Source organism: Rhea americana, unplaced genomic scaffold (assembly GCF_003343005.1).
Source record: "Rhea americana isolate MKP2758 unplaced genomic scaffold, rheAme1 scaffold_378, whole genome shotgun sequence".
Lineage (NCBI taxonomy): Eukaryota > Metazoa > Chordata > Aves > Rheiformes > Rheidae > Rhea > Rhea americana.
Window position 1 is genome coordinate 1 of NW_028186510.1, and position 19,401 is coordinate 19,401.

Consider the following 19,401-nt stretch of genomic DNA (forward strand, 5'->3'; position numbering starts at 1 on the left):
GCGCGGGGACACGATCCGGGGAGAGCGAGGCAGAGCGCGAGCCGGCCCCGCGGCCGGCTGCAAGGACGGGAGCCGGACACGACGGGCAGCGCCGAGCGCCGCCGCCGCGGATGAGATCCCCCCACCCCAGCCCGGCCCGGAGCAGCCCACGGGAGCAGCGGAGGCAGGAGCAGCCGGCGGGGATGGAAGCAGAGCCGGAGGAGGAGACGAAGAAGCAGCCGCAGAAGGAGGCCAAGACAAGGTGTCGGGGGGGGGCCCTGCCGCAGCCCGGCGCGGAGGCCCCACCGGCGCTCTGGGAGCAGCGGAGGGGCCGCGAGGCCGGCGAGCCGACGGCACGGGTGCAGGATGGAGGCGGTGGTGGTGGTCGTGGGGGGGACGATGCCAAGGACTGTCCAGGGAAGGGGACAAGCAGCAGGGCTCGAAGCCTTCGCTCCATTCGAGTGATGGAGACCAGGSCAAATCCGCCCCCCCCGGGGGTAACATCACGGCGCTGAGCGCTGCCGGGCAGAGCTTGACGCCTGCCCAGCCGCTCGTGCCATCGCGTGGCGCGGAGCCAGCGGCCTGCCCCGTCCTCCGAGCGCCACCAGCGGCACCCAGGGCGCCCCTGGCAGCGCCGCGCCAGCCGCCAGCAAGGCCCTGCGCGCCACGGCGCCGGCAAGCGCAGCCCGCGTGTCCCTAAGTCGCATCCTCGGCGAGATCCCGGGAGCGCGAGAGCCCTTACACCGGCCCGGAGCGGAGGGAAGGGGCTGGCGCCGCAGCACGGCTGCCGGACACCCCTCGCCTTGCCCGCGGACGCGCAGGCAGGGTCGCGGCAGGGCTCGTGGCGCCGGCCGGATGGGCCCCCTCGCGCGCCCGCCCCTGCCCTCGGCGCGTGGTTGCATGTACCTGGACGGACCCCCCGAGCCTGCCGGCCGCCAGCTGAGCTCCCAAAGGCTCCTCGGCAGGCTGCCCACCGGCCTGAGGATCCCACAACTCCGTCCCCTCGGGAGGCTGCTCGCGACAGGCAGGAGGAACAGAACGAAAAGAAACAAAAGAAAAGAAAAAGAGGAAGAATGGGGAAGAGAAAGGAGACGTGGAGGGAGAGGGCGGGAGGAGTGGCAAAAGGAGTTGATAAAATAAGACATGCAAAAGCAAAACCATGACCAGAGCAGCTCGAGTTGGTGATTGCGGAGAGGCAGTSGGACGGCATCGCCCCGGCGGCTCCCCGCAGGAGCCCCTGCAAGCCACCGCCGCGGGGTGCACCCGTCGCGCCGCGCACCCACGCGCTCCCACGCGCGCCCCGGGCACGCTCGCTCCGAGCAGCCCGGGGCYGTGCCGCCGCGGGGGGTGGCATCGCTGCGCTTCGAAGCCCGTTGGGACAGCAGGGTGCTCGCCGCGCGGGAAAAGGCAGGCGGGTCGAGGCGGCATCGCCGATGCTCTCCCGCGAGCGCAGCGGTCGGAGGCAGACGGGSGTCCTCACGGGGCGACTGCGAGGAACCGAGCCGCGCCGCAACCGGAGGGCAGCAAGGGATCGCCAAACCCTCGCTACGGCAAACGTGACACAGCCCTGCGGGTGCTGGGGGGCCTCGGAGCCCCGGGGTGGAAGCTGCTCTCACGTCGCCCCTATCGCTAMGGGCGTTTCGTGCTTTGCTTCTTCCACCGTCTTCAAGTCTAACGGCATTTCTCAGCGGCTGGAGGCAGAGAGCAGATCTCCCTGGGAACAGGTTCCCAGGGATGAGCCAGAGGTGCTTTGGAAACGTTCCCCTCTCCATAAAGAAGTGCTGCCCAGCTGCCAGCCAGCGAGAGCCAGGGCCGTGCCAGGCTCCCCGCGCTCAGCTCGGAGATGCGAGGGACACACTGGCGAGGGGGATCGGGGGGCTCCACCCGCCGCTCCAGCAGCCCTTTCGCAGCTGCTCTGCTCCCCTTGGAGGTTCGAGCCAAGAGGATGGGGGTCTGCGCAGGAGYGGTGGGGAAACGCGTGAGCTCTGCTCCCGAACAGCAGCGGTCCCAAAGCCACGTTCCCTGCACGAGGGTATGGACAGGCTGTGACACCAGAGGCCAGGGCTGGGATGCTCGGGGACCGGGGGCTGCTCTCCTGCAGCCTCGCAGACTGGGTGCTGCCTGCACCCACCCCTCTGCCCCAGAGCAGCTCCAGGCTTGGCCCCAGGCGCCCTGCTGGCTCCAGGTGAAGCTGGCCCCCTCTCCGGCACAGGGGCACACGCTGCTCAGCAGGGGCTACACGCTGCCGAGCAGCCCCACAAATCCTCCCCAAAGCCCTAACACCCCTCTCCCTCGTCCCACGTCCCCATCCCAATCATACAAGAGAAGTGGCACRGTGCCACAGCGCACAGGCCCAGCTTCTTCAGTGGGGACACGGCACCGGGACCACTGTCCTCTGTGCGGAGGTGGCTCAGCCTGTACCATGCCAGCACCCACCTCCTGGCCAGGGCTAAACCTCACAGCTTGCTAGCTGCAGGCCAGGCCTGGCGCTTCCCAGCTGTGCTACAGCCTCCCCCAGCTGCTTCCTTCYGCTCCCACCAGGCTGTCTGGCCCCACAGACACAGGTCCTGGATCCCCCGTGAGCCACAGACCCAGATCTGCAGAGAGGAAGCTCTCCCATGGACCGCACTGGGGWAAAAGAGATGCCCCGGTCTCTGCCTCCACGCAGAGGCCCTGCCAGGGCCTGTGGGTTAGACGCCCGAGCTGCGCACGTCCGCGGTCCCGGGCGCCCGCCGGGGCAGCGCCATCGCTCACCTGGTGTTTGGTGTGTGGCTGTGCTTTGTCTCTGTTTGGCGGCTGCACCTGCACCTCGCTGTGCATCGTGCCGATGGGGGTGGGCTGGGGACACGACAACAACATCAGCCGCGGCCCAGCCGCTCTCCCGCCGCCCGCCACCGCTAGCACTGAACTCCCCCCCAGCATAATCGGGGCCCAATCTCAGCCCCAGCTCTAGCCCCAGCAGCCCCATGCCTGGTGGGGCTGCGAAGAGCCCATGGAGGTGCTCATGGTGGGAGCCCAGGTGCCAGCTCAACTCTTGGGTTTCCCTTGTCTCTAGTAAGGCTCAAACTTCTTTGTCACAGCTTTAACGCAGAGGCACCGCAGCCCAGGTTTGGAGCTGGCTGCTTGTGTCAAGTGAAGACAGGTGAAGTTGATCTCTCAGGAATGGAAGGGTGCAGTGGGGATGACTCTGCGTCTTCCCTGGCCGCTGCCACGGACCACGCTGACTCCCTGCCACATCAGCCGTCTCTCCTCCGGTACCCTGGGGCCCCCCGTCTCGTCAGCACCCTCCGTCCGCCAGCGGCTCCCTCTCCACTCACCAGTGGTTTCCCTGCCCAATCGTATTCATAGTCGAACACGTAACCGTTCCTCTCGAACAAGTCTGTGAAGAGCTTCCGCAGGTAGTCATAGTCCGGCTTCTCAAAGAAATCCAGCCGCCGTACGTAGCGCAGGTACGTGGCCATCTCCTCTGCGGGGACAGACTGGGCTCAATTTGGGCGGAGGGACGAGGTGCCAAGCCAGCAGGCACTTGGGACTGGGGGCCAGGCTGGGGTATGGGGACAAGCCACACACAGTGCCCTCACCTGGGAAGTTCTCACAGAGCACCTCCACCGGCGTGGCTCTCTTTGTGTCACCGATCTTCTGATACCTTTCCTTTAACGTGTCAGCCTGGCAGAGGAAAAGGAGCAGGTCAGCGCAAGGGCTGGACGCGTCTCCAGAAGAGAAGGCGGTGCTGGGTGCCATCGGATAACAAATGGGGTATTGGTCCCCCTTTTCCAGGTAACAGTGAAAGCTCAGTCCCAGGGAATCCCCTCACCCAGGGCAAGTCTGCAGGTGAACGCTGGGGAGCTCGGTTCCAGGGTCTCAGCCCCRGGTCCACGTCCCCAGCCTTTGTACTGTGCCTAGCACCACCAGAAAGGAGCTGCCACTGGTCCCCAGGGTTCAAGGGAATTTGAGGGCTCCCCCCGCCCCACAGGACCAGGGAGTGACTGCTCTTCCCCAAGAGGATCCTGCAGTGCCTGCAGTTACTCAGCAGACTCTCTTGCACCCTTAGGGCCTCCCCCATGGACCCTGACGCTGCTCACGCCGGGGAGCAGCCATTCCCAGGGAGAGCAGGAGCTGGCAGTTACCTTGAGGCCTTGCCAAGGAAGGCTCCCGCGGAGGAAGTACATAAACATGTGCCCTAACGCTTCCAGGTCATCCCTGCGGCTTTGTTCTGCATGGGGAGAAACAAGTCACRGGCACGTTCCTAGCACGGCCATCTTCCCTGACCGTCTCCCTTGTCCCCTCCAGCCCCAGCAGCACCCCACATCCCCTGCTGAAGAGCACCCCAGGCTGAAGAGCAGGAGAGGCAGTTTTCCTCCAGCTCCATCTCCGGCAGCGGGGAGCTCGCACCCCTCCGCCCCCTTCCCTCTCCCGTGGGGCAGAGAGGCTGCACGGGCCAGYGTGCGCTCACCTTTCCCGAGGTGGGTGTTGATGCTCATGTAACGCGCTGTCCCTGTCAGGCTCTTGTGCTCTCGGTAGGGGATGTGTTTTTTGGTCTCGGGGTCAATATACTCTTTGGCCAGGCCAAAATCGATGATGTGGATGGTGTGCTGCCGCTTGCTGCCCGGCCGCCCCACCAGGAAGTTCTCTGGCTTGACGTCTCTGTATATTAGGCTTTTGGTGTGGACGTACTCCATCCGTGTGATCTGCGGGCGCGGAGGGGGACATCAGCACTGCGGCGGAGACGCGTTGGATTGCAAGCCGCAGACCTAGCTCCCCTCACCCTCGTCCCCTGGGCCCAGTTCTGCTCAGATGCCAGGACCGAGCAGGGCGAGCACCACTGAGGTCTGCAGGGGTATGCCTGTCCTGCGAATCAGTCCAGGAAAACCTYCCACCTCCTTCCCTAGTGCTTTGAGGCATTTTTTAAAGCTCAAAGTAACATAATCCTCATTACGTGAAACCTCTGAGGTCTCTAGATTGAGCCCTGATGTCTTTGATACCAGCACCGGGTTGGTTGACCTTTCCCAGGTGCCCCTGGCTCCGCCTGTGCCTAAAGGTTGTCCCACAGCAGCCGGCCCTCGCTGCGCTCCTGGCATCCCTTGCCCTGGGCCAGCAGCTCCCTGGCASTCCTCCCCTCGAGCTGTGTTGAACTAGGGCAACGGGACGGGCAGAATAGGTCCTCCAGCCCTGTAGGACAAGCTCGGGCTGGCCGCGTCTCTGGCGAGGGACGGTCRCCTGTGCTCAGAGAGGGGCTGTGTGAGGGTGAGGCAGAGCCCTGCCACGGGGACAGGCTGGCCAGAGCCACCTTGTTGGGGCTGTGGCACCACCTGGCACAATCCAGGCTTGGGGACACAGTTAACAGCGCTCCCCACATCGCTCTTACATCATGGAGAAGGTGAGGCACRGAGAGGGCAGTGACTCCCAGTGGGCAGCGTCTCCTCTGGCCCTCCTCATCCCTCCTATCCCTCCTCTTCCCTGCTGGATCCTGACAGAGCCCGGCCTCCCTGCCCACATATCGCCCCTCTTCCCCAGGGTGGCTTGGGGGAGCCGCGCAGAGCGGCACGCGAGGCACAGGCACTGTGCTCACCAGCTGGATCGCGATCATCAGGACAGTCTTGAGCGTGAAGGTCCGATCACACAGATCAAAGAGGTCTTCCAGGCTGGGTCCTAGCAGCTCCAACACCATGGCGTTGTACTTCCCACAGGGGCCAAAGTAGTAAACCTGAGGAATTCCTTCTGCAAGAGACRGAGCCAGGGCCATCAGCGGTCGCTGCAGGACCACGCTGTCATGGCCACACTATTTCCGGAGCCAGGGTGGGGGATGCTGGCAGCAGGGGGTCTCTGCACCACCCTCCCTCCATGCCACGGACAGCCCAGGTCTGCTCTGCTCTGGCACGAGGGCGAAGGAGGCAGCTCCATCTGCACCCCTGACTCTGCCGCAGGGGAGGCGGGGAGAAAGGAACTAAATAAAAAGGGATCAGAGATTAGATGTGGCTCTGTGTACAATCAGCCTCTCTCAGCTGAGCAGATGGGCAGCTTAGGCCGAGGAGCGAAGTTGCAGAGTCGTGTTTGTACAAAGCCTCCCCTTCCGAGCAGCACGGCCCTGGCCCCGTACCTGCATTGCCGAGCTGTTTGTAGAATCGATACTCCAGGTGCAGTTGGGGGGCCCGGGATTTGATGGGTTCCTTGAAGGAGAGAACGGGAATAGTTAAGGCCATCACCCACAGCAACTTGTTCAGCTTGACTCACGTTCACAGGCTGGGCTGGCTGAGCAATCACCTTCCCAGGTGGCCCAAACATCAGCCCCCTCCARCAACCCGAGGAGGGAAGAGAAAGGACTCACCAATTTAATAGCTACGTATTCATTCGTGTAGAGGTTCTTCCCTGTAGGGAGACACAAGAGAAAAAGGATTAAAAGCAAGTGAGCTTTTGTGCTAACCCCACATCACGGCCTGCTGTTGTCCCCCGAGGGCTTTGGCACTGCAGAACATCCCGAGCAGGTTCGGTGGCTCCCTGAACATATAAACAGGCCTCAAGGCACAAACRAGAGCAGGATCACACCGCACAGAGTTGCAACATGCCTGTTAATTACCCCCAGATGGGCTACCCAGATTCCTCTGGGATCAGCAGTCTCGCAGTTAACACTGGGGTGACCGATGCCAACTTTGCTGGGAGGGGGCAGCCTCCCACTCCAGGCCTGCAGGGAGCTAACCGGGCACGGCAGGAGCAAGCCTGGAGCTTGCCGTTTCTCCTAGCTACGTGCCTGCGTGGAGAGGGCAATGTCTCCGGCTGTTCCTTCTCAGAGGGCTGGTGCCCTGCTCTGGGGGGGAGATGCCCAGATTCTGCGGGCAGCACTTTTSGGCAGTGGGGCCCCCAAAAAGAGTGGCAGGGATGAAAGACTCCCATAAGCACACGGGCAGTTTGAGGTGCTGCAGCTGGCTGTGATTCAAGGCCACTGCAGGGAGCTGGAAACCTCTTACCCAGGGCTGGGGTCACTCTTGGGGATGGCACTATGGGAAGGTGCAAGGCAACGTTCCACRCTTTGGCCTCCCCCTCAAGAACCAAACCACAGGGCTGAAAATCTCTTTCCACAGCTCAACCTCCAGGATCTGGGACATTGCAGACCCACATCCTCTGCTTCTCAGGGAGCTCATGCTTTTGGGGAGGTCTTCTCCAGTATAGATCCACACAAGGATCTTGCTGAGGCAGCAGCAGCCAGTGCAAAAAAACCATGCCAGCCCACACATGAGGCATCTGCTCCCTAACTCAGCTGCTCTGTGGGGGTCTCTGCAGCAGGACAAGCTGTGCAGAGAGATGTCCCGGCATGTCCTCTGCCTCCCGTAACCTCTGAGAGCTGATCACACCAGTGCATTGCTAGAGATGAACAGCTACATCTTCCCATTGCCCATGTGGCCTCGGGAGAGAGGAATTGGGCTGGGCAGTGGTGTTGGGGCTGGCAGGGCAGCAAYGATGTGGTTCACGGTGATGGCAGCAAGGTGAAGGCTCCTGGGCAGCCTGAGGTGCAAAGAGCTGCCTGAACCCTTTAAAGCAGCTGCCCCARTGCAAGTGGGGCAATAAGGGTCCATGCCGAGTGAGAGCTGCTGCGCCCAGGAAGATGCTCCACACCCCTCCACACCATCCCCCTTGCACACACCCCAGCTCTATACCAGCACGCTCCATTTGCTCCATCCCCATCAAGGTCACACACGGTCTCKGCCTACGCACAGGGCTGATGAGCCCTCCCACCTCATCTCCTGGCAAAAAGCACAGCAGCCAGTGCAGGGTCCTCCTACCAGCTGAGCCGCTCTGGTTTCCCTCCACCACCTGGACCCTCCACCAGCCCTGCAACGCTAGCATCTTTGTCAGGCGAGAGCAGTTCGATTGTAGGCGTGTGTATGAGTGTATATTTGTGCACGTGTGCTGCTAGCTCATTTGAGTCTCCCACTCCATTCTCTGCTCATCCGGACGTTATCACTCAATCGAAGATGCCAGTGAAGCCAAGGCATCCACAGGAGCTCACGTCACTGATGAACTCATTAACTTCATGACAAATTCTTCTGGCTGAGATGAAGCTCTTGGGGAGCTGTGGGCTCTGGCCATGCCCCAGAGCTGCAAGGACCAAACCCAGTCATGCAACCTCTCTCCCAAGGAACCATCAAGGGAACCAYGCTGCAGTTCCTACGCTTGGGAGCTCCTAATTCCCACTTTAGCTGCTCAGTTAGAAGGATTTTAGACAGCAGATGATGGAGAACCTCCCCAGCCCCAGGTGATGAATCCCTTGCAATCTTAACAGAAGAAAAAGCCTCACTTCAGGATATTTGCCTAACACCTGAGACTCAGAGGCACCAAATTCCAACCCCTTTGCTGCAGAGTGGGCTGCACAGGCAGGGCAGGTGGCTTTCTGATGCCACTCCAGGCTGTTTTTCCCTCTGAAAATATTCCCTACGGATCCAGCCACATTGCAAAGCGCCACCCGCTCACACCACAAGAGGTCACACCAACCCAGGAGCAGGTTACACATGAGCAGGACAGAGAAGTCTGTACAGGCGCTGGAGGAGGCAGGAGAGCTTGCAGGCCTGTGCGGTGAGCAGGGAAAGCAGCACAAAGGCAAAGCCAAGGGGTTGCCTTTGGGCTGAAATAGCTGGAGGTCATCTGGCTGCATGAGGGAAAGGAAGTATGGGTGGGAGAACCAACTGGGGACACTGAAGCACTAGGATTCCCACAGTGACTACATGTGGGGAGAGGAGCTAGAAATGCCAATCATTCACCTTCAGCAGTGGCACAAACTCAAAGCACATCCCACTATAGCACAGGGATAGAATCACAGAAGGGTTGAGGTTGGAAGGGACCTCTGGAGATCAYCTAGTCCACCCCTCCTGCTCAAGCAGGGTCACCTAGAGCACATTTCCAAGGATTGTGTCCAGGTGGGTTTTGAATATCTCCAGAGAAGGAGACTCCACAACTTCTCTGGGCAACCTGTTCCAGTGCTCTGCTTCTGTTTGAGTTTTGCCAGGAGCTCCTTGTTCATCCATGCAGGTCTCCTGTCCCCTTTGCTTGACTTCCTGCTCATCAGGATGCACCACTCTTGAGCTTGGAGGAAGCAATCCTTGAATATTAACCAGCTCTCTTAGACCCCTCTTCCTTCTAGACCCCTATCCCATGGGATWCTTCTAAGAAGATCTCTGAAGAGGCCAAAGTTTGTTCTCCTTAAGTCCAGTGTTGTGATCATACACGCCGCCCMGCTTCCTCCTTCCAGGATCCTGATCTCCATCATCTCACGGTCACAGCAGCYAAGGCTGCCCTCAGCCTTCATATCTCCACTCAGCCCTTCCTCATTTGTTAGTATAAGGTCCAGCAGTGCACCCCTCCATCACCTGTGTCAGGAAGTTATCCTCAGTGCTCTCCAGAAACCTCTTGGATTGCTTGTGCCTYGCTGTGTTGTTCCTCCAGCAGATAGCAGGGTGTCTGAGAATTGCAGGTGTCCGACACACTCAGAGCTGAGCAGAAGAGGATGAGCTTTTCTGACTTAGGGCCCTAGAGCCCGAGAACGCTGATTTTCTGACTGCTGCTCACCAGCGAATATCTCCAAAGCTGCCATGGGAACAGAGGTGGGCAGCAATGGGCCAGACGATTTCTCAGGCTGAAAGCAGTAGCGGCAGTGTGCAACAAGCCTGTAAAAATACACCTAAAGCATCTTTGTAGCACTTCCACAAAGCTGACCTCATGGAGCACATTTCCTCCCACTCTCTTGCTGCCCTTTCGGAAGTCCAGCAGCTGGAGCCACCTTGGCCATGGGTGTACAGATACCCGGGCAGGTGGCTGTGCTGTAGCACATGCCGTTGYTGTGGGCAGAGCCAGGCCGGCTCGGTTGAGCTCTCCCACCCTGTCCTACACGATGCGTGGTGATGTTTTGCTCTCCCTTGCGATACAGTTTGCAAAACACAGAGGTTGTGGCGCACTGAAGATAAACTCTCTGCACACGTTCCTCCTCCCTTCTTGTTCACTCCCTTCTGTCCACCTTGCAGTATTTCRGGTGTGACTGTGCTCGCTGCTGGGGGTAAGGGACTAGACTAGAGCTCATTAGGATTTCCAGTTTTTCCCTTCCCCAGTCAAGTTCTTGGTGAACGACGGGTTTCCTTGGACATTTCTGAGCAATGCACAGGTTTGCRTGATGTCCCATCTTCTTCCCAGTTAATGTCTATCAGCGATGGGCTGGAAACGCTGGGTCTGGCATAGCCTCATGCTACCCAGACATTTCTCCTGCTGTTTCCTGCCGTATCAGCTGCTTCCAAATCACRGTTAAGAGACTGCATTTTTCCTCACCATCCCTGCAGAGGCAAGAGACAGASTGTTTGGGGAAGGTCCTCTGGGATGGGAGAGGTTTAGCAAGGCAGCACTGTCCATCAGAGAGCAGGACTGAGCCACTGTTTGGCTGCAAAGCCCGTCCCCGGGAGGAGCTGCTCTGTTAATATCTCCCATTCATCCCTCTTCCTGTAATCCTGCCACTGACTCCGGCTCTCAGCAGCTGGCTCTGATGTCACCCAGCGAGGATTTATAGCTGCTTCAGGTGGAGAGCAGCAGTCAGAGCAGATGAAATCTTATGCCAGGAGGAGCTTGTTCCCTGAGCAAATTGCTTGGAGAAAATCCGAGGAGACAGATGCAGCTCAGTCAGATACGCACACGCCAGGGAATGCGATCGCGTGTCTGCTGGCGTTCTGTGCCGCGCAGGGGGACCTGCCGCCTTTAACTCCCGTTCGCCCGGTTTCCTGGAGGGCTCTGGCAGAAGCAGCATTCAGATATTTTCAGAATACTTTATTCTTTTCCTTCGTGGACGTGGGGCAGAGGTAGTGCTGCCGCATCCCGGACGTAGGAACCCTTTAGCACCTTCCTCGTGCCCCCCTAGCTCTCTGGGGCAAGCAGCGTGATGTGCAGACGCTATATATAGCTCAGTTTGCCCCTAGACCCTTTTCTTGATTCTTCCTTTTCCATGCTGTGCCCAGCTTTGGTGGTGGGAAAGGTCTGTATCAGCCTGGGCTGCTAACGTGGCAAGGGCCTGAAGCGGACATGAGGCTCAGCAAGCCCAAACGCCTCTTTGAAGCACCCGTACGCAAACGCAGGCAGCACGGGGAATAAACAGGAGGAATTAGAGCTCTGCGTGCGGTCGTGTGGTGTCTGCTACAGGCCACTTGATCAGGAAGAGGAAGTCGATGACGCTTTCTACGAAGAGCTGGAAGCAGCCTTACGATCGCAGGCCCTCGTTCTCATGGGGGACTTGAACCATCCTGCTATCAGACAAGCTCATCYCTTCTGCTCAGCTCTGAACAAGAAGGACACCTGCAATCCTCAGACACCCCTGCAATGCTGGGGGATGCAGATGCATGGATGAGGACATCCAAGTCTCTCTGAATCTACTTTTAGGGGCTTGGGGTTGCAGATTTCCTATCGCTGTCCTGGGGGACACRAGCCAGTTAAGTCCAAAAATCTCTGCTGCCTTCAGAGTAGTAACATGCAACCAGGAAATCCATGGCAGGATTTTCCCTGAGGTTTGGCTGGGTCTGAATACACGCAAGAAGGGAGCAACACAGATCTTGCTGGACACCTGCAACCCTTCCAGAGGGTCAAAGTAAAAYGCTGGAGCCAGCACAGCAGGGACAAGCCACAGCGCAAGCCCTGCCCCTGCGGTGGGGACCCGCAGGGAAGGGGAGAAGGACATGGGAGCATCCGCAGCAGGGATGTGCTTGGAGACGTCCATCCCTGTCCCTGCGAGATGACATCTGCCCTTTCTCTTCCCATTAAAAAAAAGATAAAGATACACGATATAAAGATCAAAGAGAATGAAATASGAGGGGAAAGAAAAAGCGAAAGAGCAAGGCAGCAGGACTCCTGGGTCCTTTCCCCCAGCGGGGCACAGCCCACGGAACGGGAACTCCCAGTTCCGGCTGCTCCTGGGAGCAGGAAGGCTGGGAAACGGCTCCTGCGACTGCCCCCGCGCCATCCTCTCCTCCGAGCACTCACAAGTAATGAAAACGTTAACATCTAAAAACCGTCGGAGTCCACGAGCTGCCCCGGGGGAGGACACGGTTGCCACTGGGGCAGGAAGCACAGCATGATTCACRACAGCATACGCAGCTTTTAAGAAAAGAAGAGAAATAAAACTGGCAAGAGAGGCCGCAGAAAGGTTGGGATCTGCACAGAGGCCTCTGCCCCGCTCCGCGCTGGCTGCGCTCGCGAGTAAAGCTGCCAGCGCCTGCGAGACGCGGCGTCAGATCGCAGCAGAGCCGAAGCCACCCAAGGGAGACGGCGGCTGGACACGGGGTCCCCCACTCCCTTCCCTCCCCGCCCAGGCACGCTGCTTCGCGTCACGCTTAAGAGCCGTCCGCGGCTTTCTCTTAACCCCGTGCTAAGGTCCAAACTGCCTCCCATCCCGAAGGCGGATTTGGCAGCGGTCGGGTCCGGCACCTGCTCCCGCACATCACGGCCACCCTGCAGCCTCCGCGGCCCGGAGCCGGGCTCGAGCCGCAGCCCCGCGCCGGGCTCCCAGCGCCGTGCGCGGCCCCRACGCTTTCTCCCGTGCTGGCGTCTCTGCTCGGCCCTGCCGTTCGCGCGGGGCACGGCCGAGCTGCAGCGGGAAGGTGGGACGGCGTGCGGCGCATCGCGGCGCTGACCGTGCCGGGAGCCTCGGCGGCGATGGAAAACTGCGGCCGGTGGAGGCGACCTGCCCCTTCCGCCCTTCCCGTCCCCGCGCGGCGCCAGCAAGGAGCAGAGGAGAGGGCACCTTCGGGCGAAGGCAGCCAGGCACCGGCCCAACGCTGAAAACGTGGCAGCCCAAACTCGGAACAGGCGACAGGAGCTGCATCAATCCAAGCGGTGACAGTTCCTTGGAGCGGTATTTTTTTTCTTTTTTTAAATACCATTAGAAGAAAAAAAATATATATTTAAAGTTTGACCTTCCTGTACAGCAGGCTCTGAAAGCCCAAGGGGAAAAACAAGCATGAGCTGCCATTAGCAACAGCAGCAAAGGGACTGGTGAGCAAGCGGCACGTGGGTTTTTCTCAGCWGTAGCCTCTTACCAAGATGCCTCTGAGCAGCTGCTGGTAAACGGTAGGTCGGCAACTCCGACACCTTCGTGGAGCTGGAGGTGTCCGAGCTCTCTGCGGCACACGGATGCGTAAGGGCTTCCCCGGAGAGCTGACGATGTAGGAGTGTAAAGYACAGCGCGCCCGCAGCAGCCTGGATTTTCTTCGTTACCTTTTGAGGCGCCCAGGATGAAACCCATGAAAAATTAGGAGTCCGCAGGCCGCCCGGCAAAAGCCGCAGCTTAAAAAGGTGGTTGGAGACTGTCCCCGGCAGTTGTGTGCAGGTTCGTTTGGCCGGGACCCGTCCCCAACCCGGCCGCAGTGGTGGCCTGGTGCTGGCTGAGACATTGCACAAGGACACGCTCCCCTCTCCACACGTCCAAAATGCTGCTTTTACTTTTACAAAGTTAATTCCCATCTTTTAATTTAAGAAGAAAAATAGCTGCTGTGTTTCCCTTCTGCCATTAGAAACAAYGGGGGCAGGGAAGGAGGGGAAATCCCCCCAAAACTTGGAAAAAACAAATTTGCCAAGTTTGCTACAAGAAGAACAAAAGCAGAAGCGTYGCGGGTTCGTTCCCATCTTCCCACCACTCCGCCGTTCCCCTCCCACATCCCCCTATTCCGGGCGGATGAAGTTTTCCCCCYGGCAGCTCCGAAGCGTCGCTGGAGCGCGGGCTTGGGGCCGGGCCTCGGACCGGGGCCGTAGCGGAGCCCTGGGAAGGCCGTTCCCGGCCCCCGCGGCCAGCAGCCTCCTTGTGCCCCTGCTGCCGCCTCTCCCAGACCCTCGCGGCTGGGAAACGGCTCCGGCAGCCGAGCRGAGGCTCCGGGCCCAGCTGGGATCAGCGCCTTCGGCATCGTCCCCCTACCCCACCAAGGGGAACGACCCAGGGCCAACAGGGCCGGATCAGCCCACCCCAAAGCGAGCTGGGGCCGAGAGCTCCCGGCTCCGAGACGCAGTGCGGAGAGGCAGCCCGTCCCCGAAACCCCTGCCGAACACCCGGCGATGCGTCACCCGCCGCAGGAGCAGGTGGAAAGGCAGCAAGGCGCCGGGCAGAGTTCGGAGGAGGAAGAGTTTTGCATTGCCCCGATACTTCAGGTTCATTTCGGACCTTTCTGGTTTGCGTTTGTTTTTTTTTTTTTAACCTTCCTTTCCCCATACCCGAGCCTGCCCCAGAGCACCRCTGCCAGGAGCAGCCTGCTATGACAAATCTTAATTGCAAGTTAACGTGTCCGGCTGGTATCGCAACCAGGAATTAACACCTAAACCACAGGCAGCGAGAGGAAACACGGCTCCAAGGAGAGAAGGGGCAYGCGAGGGAGCCGAGGAGCTCAGAGCCAGCCGGAGGAGCCGCATCCTGCTCAGGCGGGCAGCGGCCTGCCGCTGGAAAGACCCTGCCAGGCAGGGCGATAGGAGCCGGAGGGAGAGGAACAAGCACTTTGGATTTAACCACTCGGGCCGGGCTCGACTGCCCCTTCCCAACCCCGACACGGGTCCCCCCCAAACCCAACGCACCGGGGGGGGGGGGGGGTCCAGGCCCCGGAGCAGCCCATTCCAGCGCCCACCCTGGCTCTCCAGAGCCCTCACGTTCTCCAGCCAGCGCTTACGTAGCGACGAACCGGCCAGAAGCGCCGTCGAGCTGGGACACGGATCTGCCCTGTATTTGCGTACCGACTCGGATGCCAAGGCTAGCACGAAGCCGGAGAGGCGGGATCCAAGCACCGGCCCAGGAGCCAGAAACTCCTGCCCGAGTCGTTCCCCTTCTGGCTTCCCGCAACTGCCTTAAGCCAAGATTTGCACAAATAGCTTCTGACCTCGGATGCCTCAGTAGCTTGGAGGACGCGTGTCCCCGTCTGGGGGCAGCTGAGCTCCGAGGCACCCGAAAGGAGACATCAGCACCTACCTCTCAGCGCAGGGGGGAAACGGGGCAAAGCGTTACCCGTCAAAAATCATCCATTTCACAAGCTGTTTTTTAAGACAACCTCATCTTTCCCCACCCCCCACCGCTGAGAGCTGAAGAAATCACTTCCAAACATGTTTTTGCAAGATCCCTTGTTGTTGTTTTTTTTTTTTTTTTTTTAAGGAAAAGAGCTGCAAAGAAGGTTGAGGAGTTTTTGAACCCGGAGCAAACCCTTTGGGCCTCTGCAAGCCGCCTGCCTTGAGGACTAGTCCTTCAAATACTCCATCCCCAGGGGAAACCTGAGTGCCCAGTGCGTGCTCGGGAACAAGCCCTATTTACACCGCCAGCATTTCGATAGCGGGATCCCTTCAGTCCCTGGCAATACGATTTGAGGAATCCCTACTTTCTGTTAAGTCTTGAAAGCATTCCTGAGCCCTGATGCGACTCAGAGGCACACCTAAGGAAAAGAGGGATGCGATTTTAGGAGAAAAGCCACATAGCTGTGGCTTACGTTGCTGCAACGAGATCCTGCGCTCGGGCCGCTGCCACGTTAGGGGCAGGCGTTACAGGGTGTGACAAGCCAGGAAAACAGCACGGAAAGACTAGAAGCTTCTCTTGCTGTGGACAAGGACAAATTTTCCCAGTGAGAATCGAGTGCTGCAGAGCCCCAGCTTCGCTGAGAGCAAGAGTTCACTTGTTATCCTTCCGGCCCCGAGCGAACGCGAGCCAAACTGCTCCTGGAGCAGCTCTGCCTCCGCTCAGCTCCGCCAAACAGCCCGCACTGCCAGTTTCACAGCTGCTCCACGGATCCGCGCGAGCCTCACGTCCACCTCGGGGCTGCAGCCGAGACCCCGAGGCGACGGCCAAGGCAGGCGTCAGCGCCAACGTTCAGAGCTGAACGCGTCCAGCCGGGGCTCGCGGGGAAAAGCAAGAGAAGTGGCCCCAACTGCTTCAACCTTCTGCTCGGCGCGAGGAGGAAAGCGTCTACCTTCAACTGCGATAGTCTCGTATCTCACTACACATCCTGCCCCAATCCAGAGGCTCTGGAGGTGGATAGGAGGGAAAGAGATGCTTCTTTGCACTGACAGGAGGTAGCAGTGGTGGGCGAGCAGAAACAACAGCTTTGCTCGTACGCTGGGTTGAAGCCAAGCACAAGAGCAGCCTCGATGAAGACGGCTCACCCAGAGACTCGTACCCACCTCAAGGGACGTCCTCCCGCARGGAGGAAAAAGCACACGGAGGTGGAAGGGGTTATGGCCACCTCCGCCCTGCTCAGAGTCCTCTGCAGCCAGAGCGTGCATCTCCTCCCAGCCAGCGCTGCACCCAAGGCGCCGACACCACGAGGGGTGGCATCCCCAAGGGGGCCCAAATCCACCTCAAAGGACCAGCAGGTGGGACAAAAATCCCCAAATCTAGTGGAGAAGGCACAAGCCTCTCTCACCTCCTGCAATACTGAGGCCCAGAGGAAGGATGAGAGCTCTTCCCTCCACGGCACCGGGAAAGACAAGACCCTCCACCGCCGAGTGTGAGTGTGGGAACCGCTTGGCTGGATTTTAAACGGAGCATTTTCCCAAGCTCTGCAATTAAGCGGTGATCACGTCAGGGAGGTTCAGGAACAGGACGGTTGAGCCTGGCACCAGCCAGTCTGTCGTGCTAGGAAGAGCTAACATTAACTCCCCACGGATAGAAGCGGTGCACAGAGGTGGGTAAACTCACCCCACCCTCCACGCGGCTGCCCGAGCTGGGGGCAGCTCTGCCAGCCTCCCACCTCCCGCTCCTCTCGCACACAAACAGCTCGCCGAGGCGAGCACGCTTACTGCAGGTTCAGCGTCGAGCTCCGCTTGAAAAGGCACTGCTTAAAATATCCCGGAGCAACAAGGCCCGCAGCCATCGCAGCCCGTTCCAGGGAGCAGCTCCATCGCGTCATCCTACAGCACGAGCCCTTTCCCAAAGCATTCGCAGCCAAGGCCAGTGCTTTGCCTGGCAGAGACTCCATCGACATGTCCAACTCRCATTCCTGGAGATATCCAGCCCGCGCTGCTGGCACAGCAGCACCTGGCACTGCCAGGCCTCTCCCTGCTGCCTGATACCAATCTAAGAGTTAAAAGCTGGCTGAAAACCTCCAGGGCACTTTGAGTCCTTGGGAGAGGAACAATGTACCCACCCTCTAAGAGTTTGCTTCAACTATTTCCTGCTTAATTTAGTTCAAAATGGAAAATAACCATAAAAGCTTTTTGGTTTTATTCAGACCTTTCTCCTTCAAGCTTTCAGAAGCGTCTCTGAAATAACAACTTTCAGCAACTGGAGAATTTATCTGGAATTAAATATTGACTATTTTCCCTAAACGCTGGCCACAGCTAACATCACACGTTCCCCGTGGCTCTCCATCCTCTCTCCCGGAGCAGCAAGACGGCTGCTCCGAGGGCAGCACCACTAGTCAGGGGAGATTGGGAGAGCAAGCACCAGCATCCCACGAAACGTTACTCGTTAAGCGTTCCTGAGCTGGGACCACGCTGCTTGCCTGGACCTTTCTGGTCCGCAAGCCACCGAGGCCACCTCCGCTTTGACAGACAAGGCTCCGCTTTAATGCTTCCCGTAACATCCCCGAAGAGCGATAGCTATGGAGAAGAGGCGTGAAACACCTCTGCAACCAGCCCTTCAGCTCTGCGATAGGCTTTGAAAGATCRAGCACAGAGCGAGGGGGCTGAGGAAAAGGGGACTCTGCAAGGAAGCACGGTGCATCTGCAGCGCGCARCGCTTTAACACCCGTATTGCTGGTCAACACCCTTACGTTGGCGGTCGCAGGTGCGTACCAGTTCCTCCYGCTGCAGGAGGCGGACAAGAAAGCAACCACCGCACAAGTTACAGCGAGGACAGAAAGCCCTTCTCACCTAGACGGAGCTCCCCGAAATTGCCGCATCCGATCTTCTTGCCGACGCGGAAGTTGGGACCCACCATTAAGACTCCCGAGTTGGTTCCAGCACTCCGGCTTCCATGACTGCTCCTTCCTCCACCTGCCTTGGACATCCTTTTACCTTCCTCCAGCTCCCCTTTCCCTCCTCTCTTATCAAAATCCATAAGTTTGTGATACCCCGGCCTCTCCACGGTTACGCTGCTGCCATACAAATCCAAGAGCTGCCGAAAGTTGAGGGGGGAGGAGAAAAGAAAGCAGGAATCTTCGCTGTCAATACACCATCACGGTGTGCGGTGGGAGGGTGGGGTGTGGAGAAGGAGGGATAAGCGACCACCCACGGGTGCTGGGCTACTGAAACGTTAGTGCTTTCCAAGGTCCTGCCGGGATTGTCATCGTCGCCTGTTACAGGGAGCTCTTTGGTGGAGAGAACATCCTGCAGAGGGGGTCTTCCCAGGGCGGCTCCTCAGGCTTCGAGCTGCAGAAAGGAGAAGGAGAAAATTAGCAAGAGGGAAGCGGGAAGCAGGTGATTCCCTAAAGCAACAGGGAATTGCGAGATCCAGGACTCCTACTCTTAGTTCAGCAAAGATCCTCTAAAAATCTTCCCTGCTTTACAGATAACTCCCATCTCCCACAGACAAGGAGGGCAGTGTATGAGTGACGACTCATGAAGGGTGATGTGACCGAGGCCTCGGAGCGGCTGGAGGAACAGGACTGTTACGGGGAGCCCAGCGTGCTGCTGGCTGTTCTCCCCGCCAGCGGTGAGGGGACACTGCAGACACGGTCCCCGCCTGACATTACAGCCTGACTCACCTGCAGCAGGAGAGAGGGTGGGAGCCCCAGCCAGATGGGACGCAATGTCTCCTCAACTGCARGAGGAGTTAGGAGAAGGCTGAAGGATCAGCGAGGGCAGAAACTGGCTGCTCTGGAGCTCCAGCTGCAGGGAGACAGCCCTGTGCCACCAYGGGCTCTGTGGCAGGAGGCCCCCATAGCCCCTTCCTCTTCTACCGTACCAGGACGGTTTGCTATTCCCAAACCATTTGGGTCACTCTTCTACGGATCTATGTCTGGCTATGGTAGGAGGTGAGATGCTCTACAAGAACCTCCAGGCCAGAGCGAGGAAAAATCACTTGGGGAGAACGTCATCACCATAGGGAAAGTCCTGTAAGCGCCAGCTGAGGTGCCCAGGGCCACCTGGCTGCTGGTCAAACCTGAGAGTCCCCGAGAGCAGCTGTAAATCATGGTCCTGAAAACCCGCAAGGGACGTGCAATTTCCTAAGAAGCGAAAAGGGGATATTCTCCCCGCACACTCGCTTGCCGGGAGGATCCCTGCGGGTGAGGAGTTTTCAGCTTCCTCAGGGTCCAGAGGTTGAGGCCAGCTGAGTCAGAAAACTTCCCCCAGACACAAGCCACAGCTGGGCCAGGACGATGCAGAACCTTTGCGTCAGTGATCCTGCGCCGGGACGCRTGGGAGAGGACACGGTTCCTAACCAGCCGGGCTACGTGTTAGCCTGCTTGGCTGGGGAATTACTGCAGTCGGGGCTGCGGGGCTGGG

At 59.2% G+C, this 19,401-nt stretch overlaps 1 protein-coding gene across 3 annotated transcripts in view; it reads right to left on the reverse strand.

Moving 5' to 3' along the window:
- Positions 1-315: 315 nt before the first annotated feature.
- CSNK1G2 (casein kinase 1 gamma 2) overlaps positions 316-19,401 on the reverse strand; it is a 48,484-nt gene continuing 29,398 nt past the window's right edge. For all 3 annotated transcript variants that reach the window (XM_085313127.1, XM_085313126.1, XM_085313128.1), the window contains exons 2-11: positions 17,827-18,324; positions 6,305-6,345; positions 6,077-6,146; positions 5,549-5,697; positions 4,433-4,667; positions 4,107-4,192; positions 3,561-3,645; positions 3,297-3,445; positions 2,734-2,817; positions 316-990 (exon numbers count right to left, since the gene is read on the reverse strand). In XM_085313127.1, the coding sequence (XP_085169253.1) occupies positions 718-990; positions 2,734-2,817; positions 3,297-3,445; positions 3,561-3,645; positions 4,107-4,192; positions 4,433-4,667; positions 5,549-5,697; positions 6,077-6,146; positions 6,305-6,345; positions 17,827-18,013 (1,359 nt within the window). In that variant the 5' untranslated portion in view covers positions 18,014-18,324 and the 3' untranslated portion in view covers positions 316-717. The remainder of the gene's footprint in view (positions 991-2,733; positions 2,818-3,296; positions 3,446-3,560; positions 3,646-4,106; positions 4,193-4,432; positions 4,668-5,548; positions 5,698-6,076; positions 6,147-6,304; positions 6,346-17,826; positions 18,325-19,401) is intronic.